Here is a 25,307-nt window from a genome sequence, read left to right as displayed (position 1 = left end):
TTTAATACAAATTTTTCTTGTTTTTGCAGAGACAGTGGGATTCTGATTTGTCAAATTTTATTGTGCTGACAAAGCAACAGGGAAAGAATGCCAAGTTCCAAAAGTAACTTGATGTTGTCAAGGGACATTTCAAATTTCAGGGAAATGGCAATTTCAAATGAGAGAGAGCCTGTTGAAAAGAGTACAACAAGTCTTATTGAGAACAATGGCTATCAAGACTCTGTATACATAAATGCAGCTAAAATTTTTCAAGGCATTCGTAATGAAAAGCCTCAGGATAAAATATTGGTAAGGTATGGTAATGAACTAGTGCCATCCCTACCAGATTTTAAAGATGAATGTTCCCAGCGCTCATCCTATGAACTGGCGTTTAGTGCTCTGAAATGTAAGTAGAAACTCTTTCCCTATATTGCTAGCAGAAATGATGCAGTGCAGAAAATATACAAAACTACATGAAGTATTTAGGTCATGTATATCAATATGATCATATTTATTGATGGGCAGGAAGGATGGTTCAGTAGTTAGGGTGCTAGCCTGTGGATCTGGGATTACTTTACTTGGAGATTAGTTTTAAATTAACTAGCAACCCAGGACTGTTGTAATTGATGGCTGGTCGTAGACAGTGTATTGGGAAGCAAGGTGGGCAGCTGTATTTATGAGAGAGCCAATGTGTATATTTGATCAGCCATGTCCAAGTGCTTTGGAGGAAACCCTTTTTTTTTATCTGTTAAACTGTTTGTGAATACTGTACAAATTCTTGTTACAAAGCAAGACAACGTAAAACAAAGTACTTAATTTTCATTATTTAAGGTTTTGGTCTGGTTTCCTGTAAAGGAAAAAGTGTGAATTCTGTCCATTTCAGCAATAAAGAAATAAATACATTTTACTCTCCATGGAAACTGAACATGCTAAATTGACCATTATTAACTGAATCAGTCATCCAAATTAAGAATCTGATTCTTCCCCTCGTCTGTTATTCCTTCATGGGAATAGGGCCACTGATTTTGAACTGAGAAGTTGATTTATGGGTTCTTCCATGTGGTAGGAAGGGGCAGGATTTGGCTCCTGGGGAGTAGCATGAGATTTGACCTTTAAAATATGCAGAGCTGGGATGAAGGGGGGACTGAGTGGAGGCCAGGACCACAGATAGCCTTTGTCTCCACACTGCCTTCTATCATACCTAGCCCTGTGAGAACACAGCTGGCTACTATATGCCAAACCTTATCAAACGGTGTGGTAGGGTACATTCCTTATCTTGATGACAGGGTCATATCAGGTTGATTGGCTAGCTCTGTGAAGAACTGCTCTAGACTAGATTACCTTTAGACCACCAGCAAGACTGAGAGAGGGGCATCTGACTGAGCAATTGCTACTGCTCCTTGCTCAAGATCTCGCTAGTTTTGCTACCTTATGCTCATAGATATGCAAGGTAACAAGCCCCTCACCCAACCCCCAAGAACAGACAATAGCTTAAAGAAACTATCAGTTTGAAATACACTGCATCAAATTAATGTGCATTAAAAATAGAGGCTGAAAAATAGACCTGTGAATGTTTCGTTAGAGGAATCCTCCAAAAACCACCCTGTCAGTAAGAGGGAAAATAAAATAAAATGGACAGTCTCATAAACATAAGAATAAATTAATGCTGCATCCTCACCAACATGGAGTTCAAGTATTCATATTGTTTGGCCACTTGTAAATAGTGTCAACTAGTTTTGTTCAGTGTTTGCTGGCTTGTAGCAGTAACTTCCCAGTTTACAGCTGACATTTCTGCTGTGCCCTCTAATTATACTTTCAAATGTAATTTCACTCCTTTTTTGTGACTGAAAAAACAAAAATGCCAAAGTCCCAGATAACTAGACTCCAGGAAAGAGAGAAATCTTTCCAAAAGAAAACTGAGTAGAAAAGAGGAAAAAATTAACAATGGCTAAACTGGCAAACATGGCATTTCTCTTTAGAAACTCTAGAGACCGAACAAATGACCAACAGAAGTTGGTCCAGTAAAAGATATTACCTGACCCACCTTATCATGCTAGTCCACTGAAACACCTACCTTTTGTCCATTGCATGGACAAAGAGTTACGTTTTGTGTCTGTACTCACTCCAAAAATAGACTCATGAGGGAGAGACACTGAGCACTGGCATCTTTTGTGGGATTTTAACAGTAGATGGTGGCAGACTCAGCACTTTGCAGGATTTAGTTCAGTACGACTGCATCACAAAAGTGAGTCAGTATAAAAAATGAGAAGCCATTTAGTATCCATGGGAACTACCTAAAATATGTGGTGACATCAGCTTTCCCTGGATCAAACAGAAAAGAGTAATTGTTCCTGACCAAATGCTAAGAAACTTTCATTGGGTAAAATTCAGAGGATATAGTAGCTAAACGATAGAAATTTGAGGAGAAGAAATAGAAGTGCATTCCTTCTCCCTGCTGTTATTGTGACCTTTGCATCTGAAAGATGTAGCATAGGCATCTTTCATCCAGCTCTGAATCTAAAAGAAGGCTAAGAAACTGTTACTCTCTATTCTTGGTGATGCAGTGTTGCTTCTAATGTAGGAACAAAAATAATTTTTAGTGGTGAGGGGAACAGAGCACCAGAAAATGCAATGAACACAAAATATAGTATAACTGAGAACATCTTAAGGCTATTTTCTGGCAATCTTATTCTCAAAAGTCTCGTGCACTAAATGTGAAATTAAGCACACTCAAGATTACTAACAATGGAAATTGCTTGCTGAAAAATTCAGAAAACTGAATTGTTCTTCACTGCCTTATGTATAACCAAGGGTTAAATTATGAGTTGCATTGCATGGATGTTAATGGAGTGGGCAAGGTAGAAAAGAGAGGTAAAGGAGTTTATCCCCTTGGATTTGGCCATCCATCCAGAAGAGGCGGAGCCAATTCCTCTTCTCTTCCAATCTAGTTAGCAGAGTTTGGCTGGCCCAGACAAGCAAAGCCCTTTAAAAAGATAGAGCTGAAGTCATTTGTGCATGTGCTATAGAAGTGCTTTCAGCGATGTTGTGCCTGCATTGGGCACAATACTTCTGCCCAAACTAGCATGCAAGCCAAAGCTAGTATGCTGTTTTCTGCAATGAGTAGATGTCTGCTAGTCCTAATTTGAGAGTCAGAGGTCTGAACTGCAGTCATTTCAGTGGAGGAGACTAGCAAGCAGATTAAGTCATGGAAGGAAGAGACTTAGCCCCCAACCTTTCACTGAAGCAGCAAAAAATGACAAGTAGCAAATCTGACACCAGATGCCTTTGGCCCTGAAGAAGAAGCCAAACAAAAGCAAAATGATTGATGACTTACTTACTGAAGTGCTTAATATTTAAATCATAAAACAGATTAATTCGAGACCTACCTGCCATGGTGCACGGCTGGTATAGGTGTGGGGGTTTGGTGGGGCTGGCAGGGCTTCCTACCCGGCTCTGTGTCCCTGCAGCTCCTAGGTGGCGGAGGCAGGATCCAGGGCAGGGATCCGCTGCTCCCGCCACAAGCGCCAGCTGCCGCAGCTGCCATTGGCCAGGAACCACCGCCAATGGGAGCTGTGGGGGCGGGGCTTGCAGGCACTGGCAGCATGAAGACCCCTCAGCCACCTAGGAGCTGCAGGGGGGCCATGCTAGTGGGATCCAGGAGCTCCCCACCTGAAGGTAAGCACTTCCTGCAGCCCCCAACCCCTTCCCCTAATCCTGAGCCCCCTCCCATACACCCAAACTGCTGCTGCTGGCCCAAGGGCTACCTGGCTCAGGCAGCCAATGAGCCAGTACCAAACGCTGCAGAAGTCACGAAGGACAGGGAAAGTCACGGAATCCGTGACCTCTGTGACATACTCGCAGCATTACCTATGAGATGAGAAAATAATGACACCTCATCTTGTCCCTTTGCTACTGAAACCAAGGGAAGGGTATTCATCAAAACAAACAGTGGCTCTAAACCATTCTTGTACTCCGGGGGGAATTCTGCACAAAAAAATTAAAAATTCTGAGCACAATATTTTAAAATTCTCCAATTTTATTTGTCAAAATAACACAATATAATCTCACCAGTTTCAATTATTTTTGGTCATTTATTTCAAAATACCTGTGAGCAAGTATGTCTAATACAAACAACAAAAAAGATTCAGGAAATGTTCTTTGACAGATTCCTAACTATGCATATTAATACAGAACTCTGAGTAATAATTCATTTAAACTACAATACAGAACCGTATTTCCTGCACTCCTTAGAAGCAGTGCAAAGGTTTGGGGGAGTTAGGGGTAATGTAGGAACTGAGGGAGAGGGAAGTAAATTGCTGGGAAGGAGCCTGGGTGTAAACTTGGAGGGTTGTTGGGTATGGGCGGGAAAAGTATGGAACACATTTTTTTGTGAGGGGCGGGGAGGGTTTGTTAGGGAGCTTCCCCCATGCAGACCCTGGCTGACCCCTAGCCTCTCCCATTCAGTCAGGCATATCTGCCCCTGTTCCCTTGTGTTCCTGCATCCCCATGTGTCCTTGCACTCTCTCCACATGTCCCTCCACCCCCATTTAGACACCCACTCCTCTCATCACCATGTGGCCCTGCACCCCCTCCCTGTGTCCCCATGTGTCACTGTGCCCCCACTCAGCCACTCCCTGGCCCTATGTAGCTCTGCACTCCCTCCCCCATCACCATGTGACCATGCACCTCCCACCCCCTGTGGCCCTGCGCCTCCAATTCCATTCAGCCTCTGCACCAGTTTGTCCTCCTCCACTAGCCCTTATGAGCCCCCATCTCGTGACCTTGCTTGGCGGGCGCTGCGAAGAAGGCAGGATTTCTCTTCCCTAGTTGACTGGGAGCTGCTGCTGTGTTCTATTGCCACAGTACCCTCTGGTGGGCAAAAGAGGGCACCACTGAAGTTTTCTGTTGGGAGCTGCTGCTGTTCTTGTGTCACAGCACCCTCTGGTGCGCAAAAGATGGAACTGTAGCAATGTTTCAGCAGAAGCTTTTTTTCTGCGCAAAAAATTAAAAATATGCATGGCTCATTAATTATTTAATCCTCCAGCAGTACTTCTCACTCTTTGGTTATGCTGGGTTACGAGACACAGGCTACATTTGGGTGGATATTTTTTTTTATTTGGTATGTTTAAGGTAAATGTTGTATTATCTTGAGTACTTGTCTCCTGAGACATCTGTCACTGCATGCCCTTATATACTGTGAGTGCAATTTAGCTGAATCATTTTATGCTTCCAAACTAGACTGGATAGTCTTCTCACTAGCTAAGAATACTACTATATCTTGGAGAGTGTCATCTCTTCCTCTTCTCTCCTTTCCACCACCCCAAAATATACCTCCATAAAGGAAAACGGAGGGGTGTCAGCAGAAATTAGGAAGTCTTTTTAATCTTCCAACTGTACACCTGTTATTTAAGAGTGAATAAATGAATCATGGCACAGTATGAACAGAATCCTTTAATAAAGTATTACTTAATGTAAGGGTGCCAGAACTGAACAGTCTACTTCATTGTAAATTAGCAAGTGCAGCAATTTTCCCAGTGTGAAGTGAGGTTCATAGATCTAGCAGCAGGAGGCAGGGCTTTCTTGTCCTTTCATTTGCTTTTCTGATGAGGGCAAGTGCAACAGTGGGCAAAGCTGTCTGAAGCCACTTAGTGATGTCAAACAACCTTGCAGTAGCGACACATTTGAACAAGTGTGGGCACTGGTTCATGCTGCCTCTCCTTTATGGGCATAGAAGTCTTTAATAGTTATGCATACCATTCCATAACTAAATACTATTATGGATTTAGTTGAGTCAAAGGTACCAAGAAAAGTATTCTCTCCATGGCAGGTGTGTGGTTTTTTTAAAAGTAATATGCAGGTACAGTGCAGTAATATAAACCTATTTTCTTCAGAAGAAAATTCTTGTAAGTGCTCTGAAAGAAAAAAGTCTGAAGCAGCATTAGTGGATGCTGTGTCCTAGAGCTGGGAATGTCATCTACCATTCTCATTTCCAGGGTTCCTCAGAAGATGAGTGAAATTCTGGCCCCATTGTTGCCAATGATGTCAATTTTGCCATTGACTTCAGTGGGGCCAGGATTTCACCCTGTGTCTCCAGAAGGAGGAGAGAACTTAAGCCATCCCCACTTCTATAACTAATAGTGTATATGGCAGACAGGCATCTTTGCCTTAGGGAGCCACTATTGGGAAGTCTATAAAGTAGAAATAGCTATATTGAAATACTTGAGGGATCAAGATACCTATGTAACTTTAATATATTTATAAATTTAAGCATTTAAGAAACCTAATGTACATTTTAAAATGTTTTGTACTGAAATTATAATACTCTGACATGAATGGCAGATCTGAATTCAGCTACCTTGATATTTTACTTTTTGCAGTTAAATTTGTACTTTAAGCAATATCAGATTTTAACAATTTACTGTGTCTTTAATCTATTAATTTATTTTTCAATCTTTGCCTTGGTTATGAATTTTATTGACTTATACTACAAACTTTACAGTATTGTACAAATGTATTTAACCAGTATTTTCTTCTCTTGCAGATCAAGATCTACTTGAAAATATATTGTTAGATAGCTGCTTTTACCCATGTCAGTCAATAGTAAGTAACTTTCTGTTAGAAAGTAAGCTACTTTATAATGCAGTTCATTATATGTATCTTGCACCTTTTTCATTACGAAGGATACTGAAGTACTTTTAAATCTTATTTTACATTTTGAAGCTTCATACAATTTAGACCTGTTAAATTGCTGGGCTAAATTTTCAGCTGGGGGGGGGGAGGAGAGGGGTATTATAAATGCGTACAACAGAAAAATAGTTGTGCAAAGGAACCCACTCATACTGAAGACTCAGCTATTTATGCTTGCCATTTGTAGCCATGTTTCAGGTTTTTGTAAGGGTTTGACAACTTTGAATAGCCAAAATGTTAAAGGGAATACTTAATGTTCTGAAGCTTATCATACTCTGAATTTTGAATTAATTTAGTAGCACTAATGGTGTGGAAATTCTGACAGCTAAAGAAATTCTGGAGTCTTCTGTTTGCTCCTCAAGAAGTGGGAGGCTCAGCAGAAACTTCCCTCATGTTGTTACTTCAGTCAATTTCAAACCTTTTCTGGAAAGGCAGTATTTAGAGATGAGGATTCAGGATAACATTCCCATCCTTGTTGTGGCCTCTTTTTGCAAAATATAAGGGCAGAGCAATTTAAAGAGGAGGATTTCCCTGGATCACAGAGGACAGCGGAAGACAGCCATAGGCTGTCTTTGGTGCACCCCAACTCAAGCTGTGATGTGTAGGGCCAGAGCAGCGTATGTAGGCTGTGGCTGCAGCATGGAGTGCTGCAGAGATTCCATCAGTGCAGCAGCCCATATGGCAGCCTGAGGAAGCTGCTGTGACTTACACAGGCCACCAGGGCTGCCTGTTACTTCAGGAGTGTCTCCAGTCCCCAAAGCAGCCCAGGACCAGGAAGGTGGCTAAAAGTCTCCTTTAGCCCTCATAGACTTAAAGGCCAGAAGGGACCATCGTAATCATCTTGTCTGACCTCCTCCATGTTGCAGGCTAGAAAACATCACCCACCGACCCCTGTAGTAGATCCATAACCTCTGGCTGAGTTACTGAAGACTTCAGTTAGAGAATCCACCATTTATTCTAGTTGAAACCTACAAGTAACCTTTACCCCATGCTGCTGAGGAAGGTGAACCCCCGCACCTCGGAGTCTATGCCAATCTGCCCTGGGGGGAAATTCCTTCCTGACCCCAAATATGGTGATCATCTGGACCCTGACCGTGTTGGCAAGATTCACTAGAGAGACACCTGGGAAAGAATTCACTGCAGTAACTCAGAACCCTCCCCTTCTAGAATCCCATCGCTGGCCGTTGGGGATATTTGCTAGTAGCAGTCACAGATGAGCCACATGCAGTCTCATCATACTGTCCCCTCCAAAAATTGATCAAGCTCAATCTTGAAGCCAGTTAAGTGTTCCCCCCCCCACTGCTCCCCTTGGAAGGCTGTTCCAGAACTTCACTCCTCTGATAGAAATCTTCATCTAATTTCAAGCTTAAACTTGTTGATGGCCAGTTTATAGCCATTTGTTCTTATCAATATTGGTTCTTAACTTAAATAACTTCTCTCCCTCCTTGGTATTTGGCTGTTTTGTCACAGAGAGCAATCATATCTTCCCTCAGCCTTCATTTTATTAGGCTAAACAAGCCAAGCTCCTTGATTCTTCTTTTGTAAGGTAGGTTTTCCATTCCTCTGATCATCCTCGTAGCCGTTCTTTGCACCTGTTCCAGTATTCCAGATGAGGTCTCAACAGTGCCTTGTAGAATGGTAAACCACATCCCTGGCTCTATTGGAAGTACCTCACCTGATGTATTCTAGGGTTGCATTAGTCTTTTTCATGGCCACATCACATTGGTGGTTCATAGTCATCCTGTGATCTACCAATACACCCAGGTCTTTCTTCTCCTCTGTTGCTTTCAACTGATAAATCCCCAGCTTATAGCAAAAATTCTTGTTGTTAGTCCCTAAGTGTGTGATCTCTCACTTTGCACTATTACATTTCATCCCATTTCTATTAGTCTGGTTTTCAAGGTCATCCACATCTTCTTTATGATATTCTGGCTCTCCTCCATATTGGCACAGATTTTTATTAGCACACACCCACTTTCTGTGCTAAGATCATTTATGAAAATCTTAAATAAGATTAGTCCCAAGACCAATTCATGAGGATTCACGGGTAACCCCCTTCCAGCTTGATAGTTCACCTTTTAGTATAACCCACTGTAGTCTCCCCTTAAACCAGTTCTTTACCCACCTTTAGATTCTTGTATTAATCCCTAACGAATAGGGATCTCCCCTCCACCCCCTCCTCAAGATATCAGGAACAAGGGAAGATAACAAACAGAGGTCATGAAATATGTAAGGAGGTGCGTATATTGTGTATGTTAGTTGTTTGTTTTAGCCTAAAACAATCGGCTAAATATTTGCCTTAATTCTTTGCGTGGCCTAGGGGATGGCAGAAATTCCTGCTGCCGACCTGAGCCATTTCTTGCTACTAGGCACTTGTCAGTGTACCAGTAACCACGGAGCTAGAACTCTGAGACAGTGTCTAGGGGGCAATAAACCGGGTCGAGTGCCTTTGTCACTGAGCCATGCCTGTGGTCTTTCTTTATGAATAACATCAAAATCTGCTAAACTAACATGCTGTGCTATCTACTAATAACATTGAAGCTTCAAGGGCAGAAGCACTGAGCAGCCTAAACAGCGCTACCAAGGCAACACCATGCCAGCCTTCAGCACTCAACCACGCTGCATAGTACTATTGTGGTCTTTTGAACCAGCTATCTGTGCAGAGCTGGGAAAGCACATGGGAAAAAACATACATGCAAGTCAACTGACAACACAAGGCAGGATAGGTTAGGAAATCTTTCTGTATTAGAGACAGGGAATTCAGAGAGGATTCACAACCCCCCCCCCATTTTTACCAGGTAGCTGGACTCCTTTGTTTCAAGGATCAGGTTTCCTTCAGAAACTGATCAGGAAATCTCAGCTAACACTGTTTCCAGAAGTGTCTACTAAACATGGATGCCTGCTTTGAGGTAGCTAGGCTCTGATTTTCAAAGTATTTAGTACATACATTTTCATTGACTTCAAAAGGTGCTGAGCCCAGAGCTCCAGCTGCCTACAAAAATTAGAGGACACTCCTGAAAATGTTGGCTACAGTCTGCTGCTTCATCAGTAAAATTATGGTGATAAGGCAGAATTAACTAATGCTTGTAAAGCACTGGAAGATGATCAGATGGAATATCTGAAATGAGAGGTATTATAAATAAATATAAAAATTGTTTTAAATTAGGACACTTTCTCCAGACAAAGTAACACTTAACATAGAGTAAGGGAAGAAAAATCCTCTCTGCAATGATATGCTCGAGGATGTCTTTTTCACCAGGGACAAATTCTCCTGAGAAAGGTGGACAGCTATTATTCTTTTGCTCATCTCCTCTGCAAGAAAAGTACCCTGACTCCAAGAAGTCATGCACTTCCTCTTAAACAAAATAACAACACCTCCCCAATTACATTCAAAACCGAAGATTAGATTAAACTTTCCTTAAGGCCAAAATTCTCAAGCAAGTGAGCTCTTGCAGGGAGCTGTCACTTATGCTCCTTTGTGCTCTTATCTACAGTAAAATAAACACCTTTGGCCCAAAGGTCATATTTCCTTTTAAAAAACAAAATAAAACTGAACCGAGCTTCGACTAATTTGGAACAATGCTTAACCATGCTTTCTTCTTTGAGGAGTGTGCCTGTGGGTGCTCTGCTTTAGATGTCTTAGCGCCCTGTGCTTGTAATCGGATATTTGTAGTAGCCGTGTCCTGGTTGGCTGCGTATGCGCAGCAGCTGTCTCACGCCACTCTGAGCGACTACCTAGCATGTGCAGCCAACTGTCCCCCAGTTCCTTCTCTACCACCTTTGGCTTGAGTTGGAGCGATAGCAGCTCCCCCTACACCTTTAGATATTCAATTATTTTGTTTTTTTCCCCCGGCTAGTAGCCTCTTAATACTTTATTTCTCCTTTTTCTTTATCTTATTACATTTTTTTTATTTTACTGATTGTCCCCCTTCCCCTTTCCCACCTCACCTCCCAGGCGGATACCAGCGAAAAACAAAAGAGGGACAGGCGGCCCTCCTGGTTACCTCAACACCAGGGACTCTACTATTCGGCACTGATGGTATCCCAGCCAGACTGGGACTCAGCCTGGTTTTTACTCCTTTCGACTCAGCCCCTCCTTCCTCATTGCTGGAGAGAGAAGATGATGAGACAGGGATCTACACCCCTCGCCATTCCTCACGTAAACTGGGACCCTCTCAGCACTGTATGTCTACGGATGCACAAGGCTGGCAGCTTCCACCATTGGTACCACCTCCCGTGACCTTTCCACCCAATTGGGCATACTGGGACCTGTGGGCATTATATAGAGCCCAAAACCTCAGGCCCCCCAACCCACTTAGATCCAGAACAATTTGATCCCCTTCACCTTCTGCATCAGCCCCCTCAGAAGCGCTGGATGAGGAGGTAGAGGAACCTGAAGACGCCCCAGGGGGTGATACCATTCCACCCACCCACATTTCGTCATCTTCATCAGACAAAACAATAATGCCACCCCCCCACCTCTGGGGATGATTTAAAATCCTTCCAGGACCTCTTCAAACGAGTAGCTAAATCCCTGGACATCTCACTAGCAGAGCTACCAGAGATCCAGCACAAACTCACAGATATACTTCAGGCATCCCTGTCAGCGAAGTTTGCATTGCCTATTAATGTAGCCATAATGGATCCATCAAAAATAATCTGGCAGACACGTGCTACAGCCCCACCTTCTTGTAAAAGATCTGACAAGAAGTATTATATGCCTACAAAAGGTGCTGAGTTTTTATTCACCCACCCTACCCCAAATTCATTGGTGATAGAAGTGGTTAATCAAAGGGGAAAGCAACATTAATCTAGAACCACCCTTTATGACAAGGACTGGAGGAGGCCTTTTTGGGCAGAAAGCCTACTCATCGGTTACCCTCCAATTCCACATAGCCAATTACTCGGCCTTACTAGCCAAATACACGCACAACCTGTTCTCTCAAATGTCAACTTCTGTTGAACAGCTCCCAGTCTACAGATGAGAACAATACAAGGCTAACATTGCGGAGGGTTTGCTCATCGCCAGAACGGCCCTCCAGGTTTCTCTCAATTCTGCAGACATGGCAGCATGTTTGATTGCTACGTCCGTTGTCATGCATTGTGCTTCCTGGCTACATCTGTCGGGTTTCCAAGGGAAGTTCAAGCCACAATCGAGAACTTACCTTTTGAAGGCCAAAAACTCTTTGTGGACAACACTAACACGTCCTTGCACATCTTGAAGGACTCACGGGCGACCTTGAAGAAACTCGGAATTTGTCCCTCCAAATAAAAAGAAACAGGGCAGATTTTACAACCCACGATTCCGCACTGGCCAATACGCTCAACCCCAATGACACTATGACCAACGCCGCAAACAATGTCAGTCTAGACACCGGCAGCCCCAAGATCAGCCATCCATGTCTCAACCATCTACTTCCAGGCAAACATTTTGAAGTGTTGGTCGAGGAAATGAGAACTTCACATTCCCTAATTCGGGATTTACATCTTCTCTCCAACCCATTTGGAGACTGTCACCATATTACCCAGTCTGGAAGACCATCACTACAGACAAATGGGTTCTGGAAATTATGCAGCAGGGTTACTCCATCCCCTTTATTTCTATTCCACCTATCCATTCCCCTTCCTCGTCCCTCTTCGGGGACCCCTCTCATGAGCACATGTTACAACAGGAAATAAACCATCTACAGTTAGGTGCTGTGGAACCTGTACCAGTTCAACACAGGGGGAGAGGATTTTATTTCCATTATTTTCTCACTCAGAAAAAAATTGGGGGGAGTGGAGGCCCATCATGGATTTATGGAAACTCAACAAGTTCATAAAAACACAATATTTCAAAATGGTGACTCTATCCACAGTAATTCCGACATTGGAGAAAGGAGATTGACTCTCGGCCCTTGACCTACAAGACACTTACTTTCATGTTACCAGCCACCTGGCACACAGACGATTCCTGCACTTCACCCTAGGGAAACAACATTTCCAATAAAGAATGCTTCCTTTTGGCCTGTTCACCGCCCCAAGGGTCTTTTCCAAAGTTCTTGCTGACATGGCTGCTCACCTCCGCAGGCAGAAGGTGATGATCTTTCCATGTTTAGATGACTGTCTTCTAAAGGCAGCAATGCAACAGGCAGCAACCAATGCCACTTACACAACAATAACCCTTTTTATGGCCTTGGGTTTATAAATAAATCTTCAGAAGTCCACTACGATACCTACCCAACAGTTGGAGTTTATACGGGCAATCTCAACATGACAGCGAGATTACCCCAACGCTTCCTCACCTTAACCAATCTAATTACAACAGTTGGAGGCAGCCCACAAACATTCGCCAGAATATGCTTACAAGTTTTGGGGCACATGGCGCTGCAAAGTTTGTTGTAAAATATGCCAGGCTCCACATGAGATGTTTACAGGCCTGTCTTCTCACTGTCTATAGTCTGCACAGAAACTCCCTCAACAGACATCGCACGATGCCTCGCAGAGTAAAGCACTTGCTTATATGGGGACACACCCTACCAATGCCTGCTCAGGTGTTCCCTTCCTACAAAAAGTTCTATCTGTGGTGATCACCACAGGTGCTTTCCTCCTGGGTTGGGGGTTACGCGACAATACCATCCAAGGTCACATCCAATCTCCACATAAACTTACTGGAGCTAAGGGCAGTCCAAAATGCTTGCCAGCACTTTCCTCCTCTAATTCACAACAAGACTGTAAAGAGTCTCATGGACAATTTAGCAACCATGTTTTATATAAACTGCCAGGGGGGGCTCGATCATATCCCCTCTGTTCAGAAGCAGTTCGTCTCTGGCAATGGTCCATCACCAACGGCATAGACATTCTGGCAACCTATTTTCCCAGACGCCAGAACGCGACAGTGGATCAACTAAGCAGAGACTTCTCCCAAACCCACGAGTGGGAGATGGATCCTGAAATCCTCAAAGCCATATTCAAACAATAGGGATTCCCCACTGTAGACCCCTCTGCTACTGCCCACAATGCCAAGTGTCCTCAGTACTGCTCTCGGGCCAGAGTGGGACACAACTCCCAGGGTGACGCCTTCCTTCTGTAATGGGACGCTCCACTGCTGTATGCCTTCCCTCCAATCCCATTGCTGAGCCATGTCCTTCACAAGATCTCCACAACAGAACGATCAAAGGATCAAACTACATCCAAACAAAGACTATCCAAATGGATATCGCCATGTATCCAGTTGTGTTACCAAAACAACAATCTGCCTGCTCCCTCGGGAGTTTGCACACACTCCACCAGAGCGATGTCGACATCTGTGGCCTTTCTCAACAATGTGCCCATCACAGACATTGGTAAAGCAGCTACATGGGCATCAGTTGATACCTTTACTAAACACTATGCTTTAGAACAACAATCAACTGTAGACGTTCAGTTTGGACTCTCGGTGTTAACCAATGTACATAAACCAACTCTGAAGCCCCTCCCCTCCACTGAGGGGCACTGCTCAACAGTCACCTAAAGTGGGGCACCCACAGGGACACTCCTCAAAGAAGAGAAGGTTATTCAACTTGTGCAGTAACTGAGGTTCTTCGAGATGATTGTCCCTGTGGGTGTGCCACTACCCGACTTTGGAGTTTCACACTTATCCTCGGGGGATAGAGAAGAACCTGGGGGAGGGTTGGCTGTGCACACTAGGTAGACACTCGGAGCCGTGCAAGACAGCTGCTACACATGCGTGGCCAACCTGGGCACTGATATTACAAATCTCCGATTACAAGCGCAGGGCACTAAGACACCTAAAGTGGAGAACCCACAGGGACAACCATCTAGAAGAACCTCAGTTCGTGCACAAGGTGAGTAACCTTCTCCTCAATGATGGTTCTCCACTGCCCCCCCTCTCTCCCGGGTTTTCCTTATTGCATTTTTAGGTCTAGATATATTTAATCCTAGTTTTGTGTGTGTGACATGTGGGCGGTGGTGGGCGGGCAGGGATACACTCGATGACCTCTTGAGGTCCATTCCAAGCCTATATTTCTAAGATTTCATGATATATATTCAAAGAAATAATGAAAGTTGCTTGGAGGTAAGGTGACCAGATGTCCCGATTTTATAGGGACAGTCCCGATTTTGGGGTCTTTTTCTTATATAGTCTCCTATTACCCTCCACCCTGTCCCGATTTTTCACACTTGCTGTCTGGTCACCCTACTTGGAGGTTAGCTTTTTATCATAATATTTCATAAAGTTATCAATAACTTTGTCTACAGTTTTGTATTAAAAGCTATATACTTTACAAAACCTAAACCTTCACATTCTCAGTGCTGGATATTAAATAAGCTAAGCTGAACTTTAAAGGAGCAAAGTTAGTATTGTGGTTAAGACAGGAGACTTAAGTGCCCAGGTTTGAAAATTTTAGCATAATATCACTTAAAGCCAAATTTAGGCACTTAAATAAGGGGTAAGCATCTCCATATCTCATTGGCTTAATGCAGTGGTCCCCAACCTTTTAGTCTGGCAGGCGCCAGATGAAAGACCGTGGCGGTGGTGGAGCACCCGCCGAAATGCCACCGAATTTCTGCGGCATTTTGGCGCCGCCGCCTCTCGATGATGTCACTTGTTGGCGGCAAGCGGCGTCATCGAGAGGCGTCGCTGCCGAAATGCCGCAGAAATTTGGCGGCATTTCGGTGGATGCTCCACCACCGGCCAGGACGCAGGTGCATTTAGATGCCCCCATGGGTGCCATGGTGCCCGTGGGCACCGCGTTGGGGACCCCTGACTTAATGACTTCAAACCGATCTTACATACTGTGCACCTCTGAAAGTCAGGACACTTATGTAGGTGCCTAAATATGGATTTTAGGTGGCTGACTTCAGATATCCAAGTTTGGAAAACCGTGGCTACTTAATATCTCTGCACTTCAGTCTGCCGATCAGTAAAATAAAGATATTTCCCTAATTCATGGGTTTGTTGTGAGGATCAATTCCTTTTTTTCTAGTTAACATACTTTGTATACTTATACATATATATATATATATATAAATACCATTTCTTACCTTCCTCTTTAACTTACGTGTGAATGTAGTGCACATGAATGGTATTAGATTTACAGTTCAGGAGACTGAAGGTCATACAACAGATACAGCGTGGCAGCAGTAGTGCCACCCTACCCTGAGTATGAGCCTCAACTCTTACCTGATGAGAGAACCTCTAGGGCTGAAAGTAATCTATTCATGCTCATTCAGTCCTGGATGCCCCTGCTAATTCCAACAAGATTTTGAATTAGTGTCAGTTGTGGAAAATTTCTAATAAGAATACTGAGGACAGCATGGAAATAATTTTTCTGTGGTAGCAGTGGTTGAATCAATATTGATTTTTTAAAAAAACCTTACACTTTGAATGTTATGCAATAAAATGAAAAGCTATTAAAAAGGTATTGTGTGCTTCTCTTACCTTGAATATTACTGATTGTACAACAGTCAAATTCTACATCTAAAATGATCTTTATGAACAGGAAAATGTGAACACTTTTGCCAACAATTTAACATTTACAGCCGCCTATTGTAACTTTTCTGTTACCAGTCGGATGAAGAGGAATACCATTCTAATATATCTGCAATCTGCTGCAAAAGAGAAAAATATAGTTGGAGGGTGAAGGGAAAATTATAATTGTAAAAAACTCTAAATGAAAGAAATGTAACCAGTTTTTTCTTCACCTTAGAGAACTAAAAGTTTGGGTGTTTCAATAAAAATAGTTAATAAAAGTCTGTCTTATTGATGAGAAGGTAGGCACTTAAAATCATGTCTCTACCTGTTTTTCATTCAAAATAAGTCTCCATAATACATAGCGATCTCCCTAAAAGAACCACCTACGTCGATTCTTATGTGTAGTCCTAATGAAGACATAGTTCTTCTGTGAGTGTAAGGGTCTGGAGGTGGATCTCTTTGCATAATTGGGACCTGTTTTGTTTCCGTTTCTCTAAATAGTTATTTTCCTATTGCAGCCAGATGAATTGACCAGTTTAATTGTTGTAATGTTGTATGACCTCCAAGATCGAAAGTTTCAAGCCCGACAGATTTCTGATGAAGAGGAATCAATACCAGAAGTCAGAGATGTAGAACGTTATCTATACAGGTATATGTTATAAGTAATTTTCTAAGTGGGCATAAATATAGACTTATATAACCTATAATAGGTTTTTAAAATTGCAAATATTGTAAACATCTGTTTTCATCTCAAGCCATAGTGGGCTTCTTTAAAGATGATTTGGTTTCAAAGAGAAACTTCTGGATTCCTAAAGTTAAGATTAAACTTGTATTTAGTCAAAACTGCTGATGGAATACGTTTGAAGTAAAAATGTAGTGCCTTATTTCTGTTACTTATCTGATGGAAAAATCCAGAAAACCTCAGACCAATTCAATATGAAAAAACATTACTCCATCATTCAATAAATAGATTCAGAAAGATGAGCATGGTGTGGTAAAGAATCAAGGAATCCCTGTAAAACACCTAACAGCCTTGCATTCTGCTCTAACATACGTCCTCTAGGTTATTTTAGTGGTACTTTCATAAGACATCGAACAAAGAATCTGTTAAGTCTCATATTTAAAGTAATGCCAAATGTTTAAAGTATTATTTTTCTTCTCCAACCCATTATTGCCACCCCAACAATTGGGAAGAAAGATGGTATAAAGTACAGTTTAGAGTGCTAGCCTGGGACTCTGGAGACCCAGTTCCCTGCCCCCCACAGACTTCAAATACAACAAAATCTGTCCCGGCTGGTCAAAAGAGCGTACTAAGTACAAGACAAGAGACCATAGGTTGATGTAACAAATAGTGGAAAAGTATGGTAACAATGAGACAAAACTGGTCACCACGAAAAGCAGTGGTTGCAGCACACCAGATTCATAATTATTGTCTATTTTTTGTAGGCATTGTGGTATTGCAGAGTTTTAAGGAGAGTTTTGAAAAAGGACAATGTTTATAGGAGCTCCTATGTATGAAGGGTGACATAGGAGAAAGCGTGAAGGTGGTGGGTTGAAGATTTAACAAATCGTCAATGAAGGCTTGCATAATTGGTATAGTGGACATATGGGTCAGCATCTAGATAGTGTATGGGATACTAGGTCCTTAAGGGTAAAAACACCTGCAGCTGGCCTGTGTCAGCTGACTCAGGCTCATGGGGCTTGGACTACCAGGTTGTTTAATCATGGTGTAGATGTTCAGGCTTGGGCTGGGCTGACCTCATGAGCCTGAATGTTTACACTGCAGTTAAACAGCTCCGTAGTCTGTGCCTCATGAGCTCGAGTCAGCTGACAACTATGGGTGTTTTAAATTTCAGTGTAGACATACCCCCATAAACCAAGACGAATTCAGGCTTCATCAATGAGCCATGTTTCAAGTTTAGATGACCAAATGAGATGCTGCTCAAAGTAGATTGTACAGATACTCAAAATATGATACATGCTAGACTGTGTTCCTCAAGCTTTGGAACTACCCGTCCCACATGGGTAGGGTTCAGATACATGCATAGTTCTACTGGACTCTGGGTTTGGTTCTTCCCTTTCTGGAACTCAGATGCTCTGCTGAGCTCCATTCCTCCTATCTGGTGTTTTGGTTCCACAGATCAGACAGTGGGGAGAAATGCTGGTACACTTCCAAGTACCATCCACTTGTGACACCAAAATGATATTACTCACAATATGTTAGTCCCTCTACTTTTTTATGTGCTTTGATCAGCCATGAAATAGCTAACAATTCTTATGTTTAAATTATCATCATTGAGCATTAGAGTTAACACACCATTTATGAATGAGGCAGTTAACATTTCTTAAAAATGATTGTTTCAGGCTCCTTGGAAATTCAGATTTCATTGCCTTTGGTTACAAGTGTATCATGTTTTTCAGGGTTTTCCCCTTTTCACTTGAACAGCTACACACTTATTTTCTTTCTTTTTTAAAATAGAAGCTGAAATTCAGGAGGTTGGGGTGAGACATGGCTCAATTTGAGTCAGTTGTCTGCTTAAGTAATATAGTCTCAGCTATGCATGTTGGCTTAGACTTCAAGTTCCTTGGGGCAGGGACTGTTTCATACTACATTTTTGTACAGTGTCTGGCAAAATGGGACCACACTCGTGATTGTGGCCTCTGTGCATTACTGCAGTATAAATGTTACATCATCATAATGAGCTATAATCTTCTAATCTGGGTAAAGCTATCATTTTATACTTGTAGTTTTAAGACCAAATTGGCTGCCGCTCTAGCAAGATGTCGAATCAAACATGATGCTCTTTCAATTGAATATATTCTACCAGAAACGCTACGGAAACAGGAACAAAGGGCTTCTACTTTACCTTTGTATGCTTGGATAAATACATTAAAAAGCAGGTAAGATCTGTAAAATTAACATTTTAGAAATACACATATTAAATTGTATATTGCCCTTCTATGAATTTGTTTTAAAATTTTGCACAGTACAGTATTATCTTGTAAGGCATAGGTTTCTTGTAATAAACATTTATTTAACAGACCCAATTGACCTAAACATCACACTTCCATCTGCCATTTTTTTAACGTACTAGTGATACAGTAATCTTAGGTGTTACTTATAATTGACAAGATACTAGAGGAAAAACATCTTTTCTATTGTTTTTTTCCAATTTACTTACTCGATGCATTGGACAACACCTTGAGTGTATCTGCACTGTGCTGGAAGGCCGCGTTCCAGTGTGGGTAGTCAGACGTGCTAGCTCTGCTACAGCTATTGCACTAAAAATGAAGATATAGCCAGGATAGGTGCCTGAATATGTACTCAGGAGTTCTGCGTGGGTTTTTACTCAGCAGCTAGCCCAAGCTGCTGCCTGTACTACCCTGACTACACTGCTATTTTTAGTATGCTATCTTGAGCAGAGCTAGCATGTCTGTCTGCATGTGCTCAGAAGCACTCTCCCAGCTGTAGTACTGACATACCTTTTGTATATAGTCATTCACACTATTTCCCCTGCATAGTCAGTTTCCCCAGTTTGTTTTTGTGGGTCTTGAACATAGCAACAAAGTAGAGAAAAATATTAAAACCAGAAATGTTATTTTAAAACCACAAAAATTGGTAGAGGGTTCTGGGAGTAACGTATAGTACATAAGAACTACTTTTAATTCATTTTTTAAAAATTTTTTTGCTAGTTGACAGGGTTCCTTTAAATGCTGCTTTATGTATATGTCAGTAAATAATACTAGTTTTAGTATTTATTATAGTACTAAAAGAACTGATAGGATGGATAACTTGACATCATAGTCACATCTTGTTTTCCTTACCAGTAATTGCTTCATAACCTTCCTTACCTAAAATGTTCTGTCTTGTCTATTTTAGACTGACAGCTTCAGGGCAGAGAAGGTGTCTTACTCTGAACATGATTCTGCAACTTATACTCGGGTTGAATACATGTTAGTTGACCTGACTAAAGATTGTCATGTTGGGCCCTCTGTTTACGATGTACAGTGTAAATTTATGGCACTATATAAACAATAATAGATTAAAACAAATGCGAGATTTTTCTGCATGACACTTAACCTGCATGACTGTACCTTGGGTATTATGAATTACAAATTGCTTAATGTTCATTCGTGCATTACCTTTCCGCAAGAGGGTGATTCAGAGACTAAGCAACAAATTCACTGGTGGTGTAAATGGAGGCAAGTCCATTGTAGTCAGCTGAACTGCAACTGTTTACACCAGCAATAAATTTGGTATTGAAATGTCAAATCCTAACTCTGAGTTCTGTTTTTATGATACTTTTTATGGCAAAAATCTAGATTTTCCAAGTGAATTTTTTGTTATTAACATTGTATGTTCAGTGGTCAGGATTACTATGAGTTATGCATGTTATATGTTAACAGCCTTGAAGACATTTACAAAGAATTGAAAAAAGAGGGATTCACAAAAGTTGAATCTGTGTCAGATTTTGAAGGTTATACTTATTGTCTGGACAAGCACTGCCATGATGTACTGGTTTTTCCTGCTTCTCTCAAAGAAGAAATACTCAATTTGGAACTTTTCACAGTTTACAAACTCATCTTACAGGTGAGCTAAATAAGTCTGGAGTGGGTCTCATAATCTGGTCTGCAAACTAAGCTAATGCCTGTTCAGACATTGCATGGTTTTATTTTTTTTTATGACTAAATAACCAGGCACTAGCACTTTCTGCAAACTTCCTAGTGTAAGCAGGGTCTGAATGAACTCTCCCGACATCTGGTGCTGAGCTGGGGAAAAAGACTTCAGGAACAGGCTTTGTTTGTATAGATATGCCTACTCTGCCTAGGTATGCAGCATGATGGAGCTGCTTTGCCAAAGTATCACTTTTGTCTGGTGTTGGGTTACAGATCATTTCAGTAATGAGTGCAGAGGTAATTAAATGTTATCCTTATTGTGTAAGTAAAGGGCAGCACAACTGTAATTAGCTTGCCCTGACTGAGGAGGTCACCCTAAACTGAACTGTATTCTCCAAGCAGGGGGTAGGAATGCCAATCTCAGTGGAAGAGATGAGGGTGGGGACAGGTAGTCCTACTTGGTGGTGTGTACTCTGCCCAAAAAGTCTTAGAAACCATTTGACCATCCCCATCTAGTGTTTAAAGGGGGAGCTAATGAGACTCACTTGAGAATCATTGTTTCTGTTCAATGATTACTAGAGGTGAATCCCTGAGAAGGTCTAGGGGTTAGGGACAGTGATGAAAGGAAAGATGATACAGGGGCTGTACTGGCAGTGAGGTTCCGTGCTACCCAGTGAAATCACTAAAGACCTGTGTCAAGTGGTGGAACCTCAGAAGTAGCATTGAGTGTTCAATAATGACAGCATGCAACCAGCACAGCAAAGAAAAGCAGCAGCAGCACAGGGTCAGCAGCAGAGAAAAGCAGTAGATGCAGTGGCAAACAGCCAGTTCCAGAGGCACCAAGTGACCACAGAAACATTGCTCTCCCCTTCCTTTCTGAACACCTCAACAAGCTCTGGGTCTTCACTAACCAAGGACAGCCAACTGTGAATGGGGTGCAGCAGGGGGAGAGAGAAGTGGTGTGTTAAAGAGACGTTTGTTTGTCATATTTTCCCACTGCAAGGTGGGAAACTGAGGCAAAGAATACTGCCCAACACACAGTGGGGGCAGGTTTTTGCTTATGGCTGCATGCTTTTGAATGTGTTTGTGACGTTGTCCCAAACTAATGCTTGGACCCATTCCCTTTTATTAAAAGTTCTTTTCATAGAATCATAGAATCATAGAATTCAAGATCAGAAGGGACCATTATGATCATCTAGTCTGACCTCCTGCAAGATGCAGGCCACATTAGCCGATCTACCCACTCTTTTAGCAAGCGACCCCTGCCCCATGCTTCGGAGGAAGGCGAAAAACCTCCAGGGACACTGCCAATCTGCCCTGGAGGAAAATTCCTTCCCGACCCCAAATATGGCGGTCAGCTGAACCCCGAGCATGCGGGCAAGACTCTCCAGCCATACCCTCTGAAAGAGGTTAAGAATATCATATTATTGACCCAATTTGACCCAATTAAGTACCAGTTTGGCACTTAATTGACCTATTGACTAAGCCCGTTATCCTATTATACCATCTCCTCCATAAACTTATCTAGCTTAATCTTAAAGTCATGGAGGTCCTTCGCCCCTACTGTTTCCCTCGGTAGGCTGTTCCAGTATTGCACTCCCCTGATGGTTAGAAACCTTCGTCTAATTTCAAGCCTAAATTTCCTGACTGACAATTTATATCCGTTTGTCCTCGTGTCTACATTAGCACTGAGCTGAAATAATTCCTCTCCTTCCCTGGTATTTATCCCTCTGATATATTTAAAGAGTGCAATCATATCTCCCCTTATCCTTCTTTTGGTTAAGGAAAACAAACCGAGCTCCTCAAGTCTCCTGTCATACGACAGGCCTTCCATTCCTCGGATCATTCTAGTGGCCCTTCTTTGTACCCGTTCCAGTTTTAACTCATCCTTCTTAAACATGGGAGACCAAAACTGCACACAATACTCCAAATGAGGTCTCACCAACGCCCTATATAACGGGACTAGCACTTCCTTATCCCTACTAGAAATACCCCGCCTAATGCAACCCAAGACCGCATTAGCTTTTTTAACGGCCACATCACATTGCCTACTCATAGTCATCCTACGATCAACCAGGACTCCCAGGTCCTTCTCCTCCTCCGTTACTTCCAACTGGTGCGTCCCTAGCTTATAACTAAAATTCTTGTTAGTCATCCCTAAATGCATAACCTTACACTTCTCACTATTGAATTTCATCCTGTTACTAATACTCCAGTTTACAAGGTCATCCAAATCTCCCTGGAGGATATCCCGATCCTTCTCCGAATTGGCAATACCTCCCAACTTGGTGTCGTCCGCAAACTTTATCAGCCCACTCCTACTCTTGGTTCCCAGGTCAGCAATAAATAGATTGAATAAAATAGGACCCAAAACCGAACCTTGAGGAACTCCACTGGTAACCCCCCTCCAACCCGACAGTTCCCCTTTCAGTACTACCCTCTGCAGTCTCCCCTTTAACCAACTCCTTATCCACCTCTGGATTTTCATTTCGATCCCCATCTTTTCCAATTTAACCAATAATTCCTCATGCGGTACCGTATCAAACGCCTTACTGAAATCCAGATATATTAGATCCACCGCATTTCCCTTGTCTAAAAAATCTGTTACTTTCTCAAAGAAGGAGATCAGATTGGTTTGGCACGATCTACCTTTCGTAAATCCATGCTGTAATCTATCCCAGTTGTCATCGGCCTCCTGCTCCTTAACCACTCTCTCTTTCAAAATTTTTTCCATTACTTTGCATACTACAGATGTTAAACTAACAGGCCTGTAGTTACCCGGGTCACTTTTTTTCCCCTTCTTGAATATAGGAACTACATTAGCTAATCTCCAGTCCAACGGTACAATCCCCGAATTTAGAGATTTATTAAAAATCATCGCTAACGGGCTAGCAATATCACTCGCCAATTCCCTTAATATTCTAGGATGAAGATTATCCGGGCCCCCCGATTTACTTCCGTTAAGCTGTTCAAGTTTGGCCTCCACCTCAGATACCGTAATGTCTACCCCCATATCTTCATTCCCATCGGTCCCTCTATCACTATTCCTTAGCCCTTCATTAGCCTCATTAAAGACCGTGGCAAAATATTCATTCAGATATTGTGCCATTCCAAGATTATCCCTAATCTCCACTCCGTTTAAAGTTTTAAGCGGTCCCACTTCTTCCTTCTTGGTTTTCTTCCTATTTATATGGCTAAAAAACCTTTTGCTATTGGTTTTAATCCCCTTCGCTAGGTCCATCTCCACCCGTCGCTTTGCCTTTCTCACTGCATCCCTACACCCTCTGACCTCAATAAGGTAGGTTTCTTTGCTGATCCCTCCCATTTTCCACTCCCGGTACGCTTTCTGTTTTTTCTTAATGACCCCTCTAAGACGCTTGGTCATCCAGCTCGGTCTAAAACTGCTACCTACGAGCCGTTTTCCCTTTCTCGGGATACATGCCTCTGACAACTCCTGCAATTTCAACCTGAAGTAACCCCAGGCGTCATCTACCTTTAGATTCCTAAATATGTTGGTCCAGTCCACTTCCCTAACTAGTCGTCTTAATTTAGTAAAGTTAGCCCTTTTGAAATCGTAAACCCTAGTCTCAGATGCAATATTGATTATCCTCTCATTAATTTTGAAACGAATTAGCTCGTGATCACTCGAGCCAAGGTTGTCCCCTACAACTATTTCCTCAACAAGGTCCTCATTACTCACCAAAATCAGATCTAAAATGGCATCCCCCCTCGTCGGTTCAGCAACCACTTGATGGAGGAATTCATCAGCTATCACGTCTAGGAAAAGCTGAGCCCTATTGTTATTACTAGCATTTGTTTCCCAATCTATATCTGGGAAGTTAAAGTCTCCCATGATCAAGCAGTTCCTATTAGTGTTTACCTCCTTAAAAACATTAAAGAGCTCTCTATCCGTCTCCAAGCTAGATCCTGGCGGTCTATAGCACACCCCAATCACTATCCCGGGTGAGGCTCTGGTAGTTTTCTTCCCTAATGTGACCATTGCCCACACAGACTCCGTATTAACCATTGCATTGCTAGTTATTTCATTACATTTCACCTCATTATTGATATACAATGCTACTCCCCCACCTTTACCTTTGCATCGGTCTTTTCTAAACAGCACATACCCTTCCATACCTGTACTCCAGTCATGGCTATCGTTCCACCATGTTTCGGTTATTCCTACGATATCCGGTTTCAATTCTCGGACCAGGAGCTCCAGTTCCTCCATTTTATTACCTAAGCTTCTCGCATTGGTGAACAAACATCCTACCTTTTGCTGTTGGGCTCCTCTCACTCTTCTCACCCCGCTCGGTAGGGACACAGTACTACCAGTATGACCTGTCGATCTAGTATCTGTCCCCCCCCTCTTCCTTACACCTAACCGTCCCCCTCTGGCTATATCTGTTGTTATCTTCTTGTTCTCACTCCCAATGTATAAATTTGGCGTGGAGTGCACCAGGGCCTCTCCCAACCGTCTCCCCCCAGTGTCTAGTTTAAAGCTCTTTTAATCAGATGAGCCAGCCTCCCTCCTAGAAGTCTACTTCCTTCCCTACTTAGGTGGAGCCCA

General features: G+C 42.5%; 1 protein-coding gene across 7 annotated transcripts in view; it reads left to right on the top strand.

The window, feature by feature from the left end:
- The window catches only part of NSUN7 (NOP2/Sun RNA methyltransferase family member 7), a 62,193-nt gene that overhangs the window by 10,231 nt on the left and 26,655 nt on the right, over window positions 1-25,307 (top strand). For 5 of the 7 annotated variants that reach the window (XM_045019835.1, XM_045019839.1, XM_045019836.1 and 2 more), the window contains 5 exons: window positions 30-385; window positions 6,521-6,579; window positions 16,639-16,769; window positions 18,869-19,021; window positions 20,528-20,711. In XM_045019835.1, the coding sequence (XP_044875770.1) occupies window positions 88-385; window positions 6,521-6,579; window positions 16,639-16,769; window positions 18,869-19,021; window positions 20,528-20,711 (825 nt within the window). In that variant the 5' untranslated portion in view covers window positions 30-87. Of the gene's footprint in view, window positions 1-28; window positions 386-6,520; window positions 6,580-16,638; window positions 16,770-18,868; window positions 19,022-20,527; window positions 20,712-25,307 lie in introns of all 7 variants that reach the window. The other 2 variants (XM_045019837.1, XM_045019841.1) reach the window with 2 other exon arrangements.

This window comes from Mauremys mutica, chromosome 5 (genome assembly GCF_020497125.1).
Source record: "Mauremys mutica isolate MM-2020 ecotype Southern chromosome 5, ASM2049712v1, whole genome shotgun sequence".
In the NCBI taxonomy this organism is placed as follows: domain Eukaryota; kingdom Metazoa; phylum Chordata; order Testudines; family Geoemydidae; genus Mauremys; species Mauremys mutica.
This window is presented reverse-complemented; position numbering and strand designations above follow the sequence as displayed.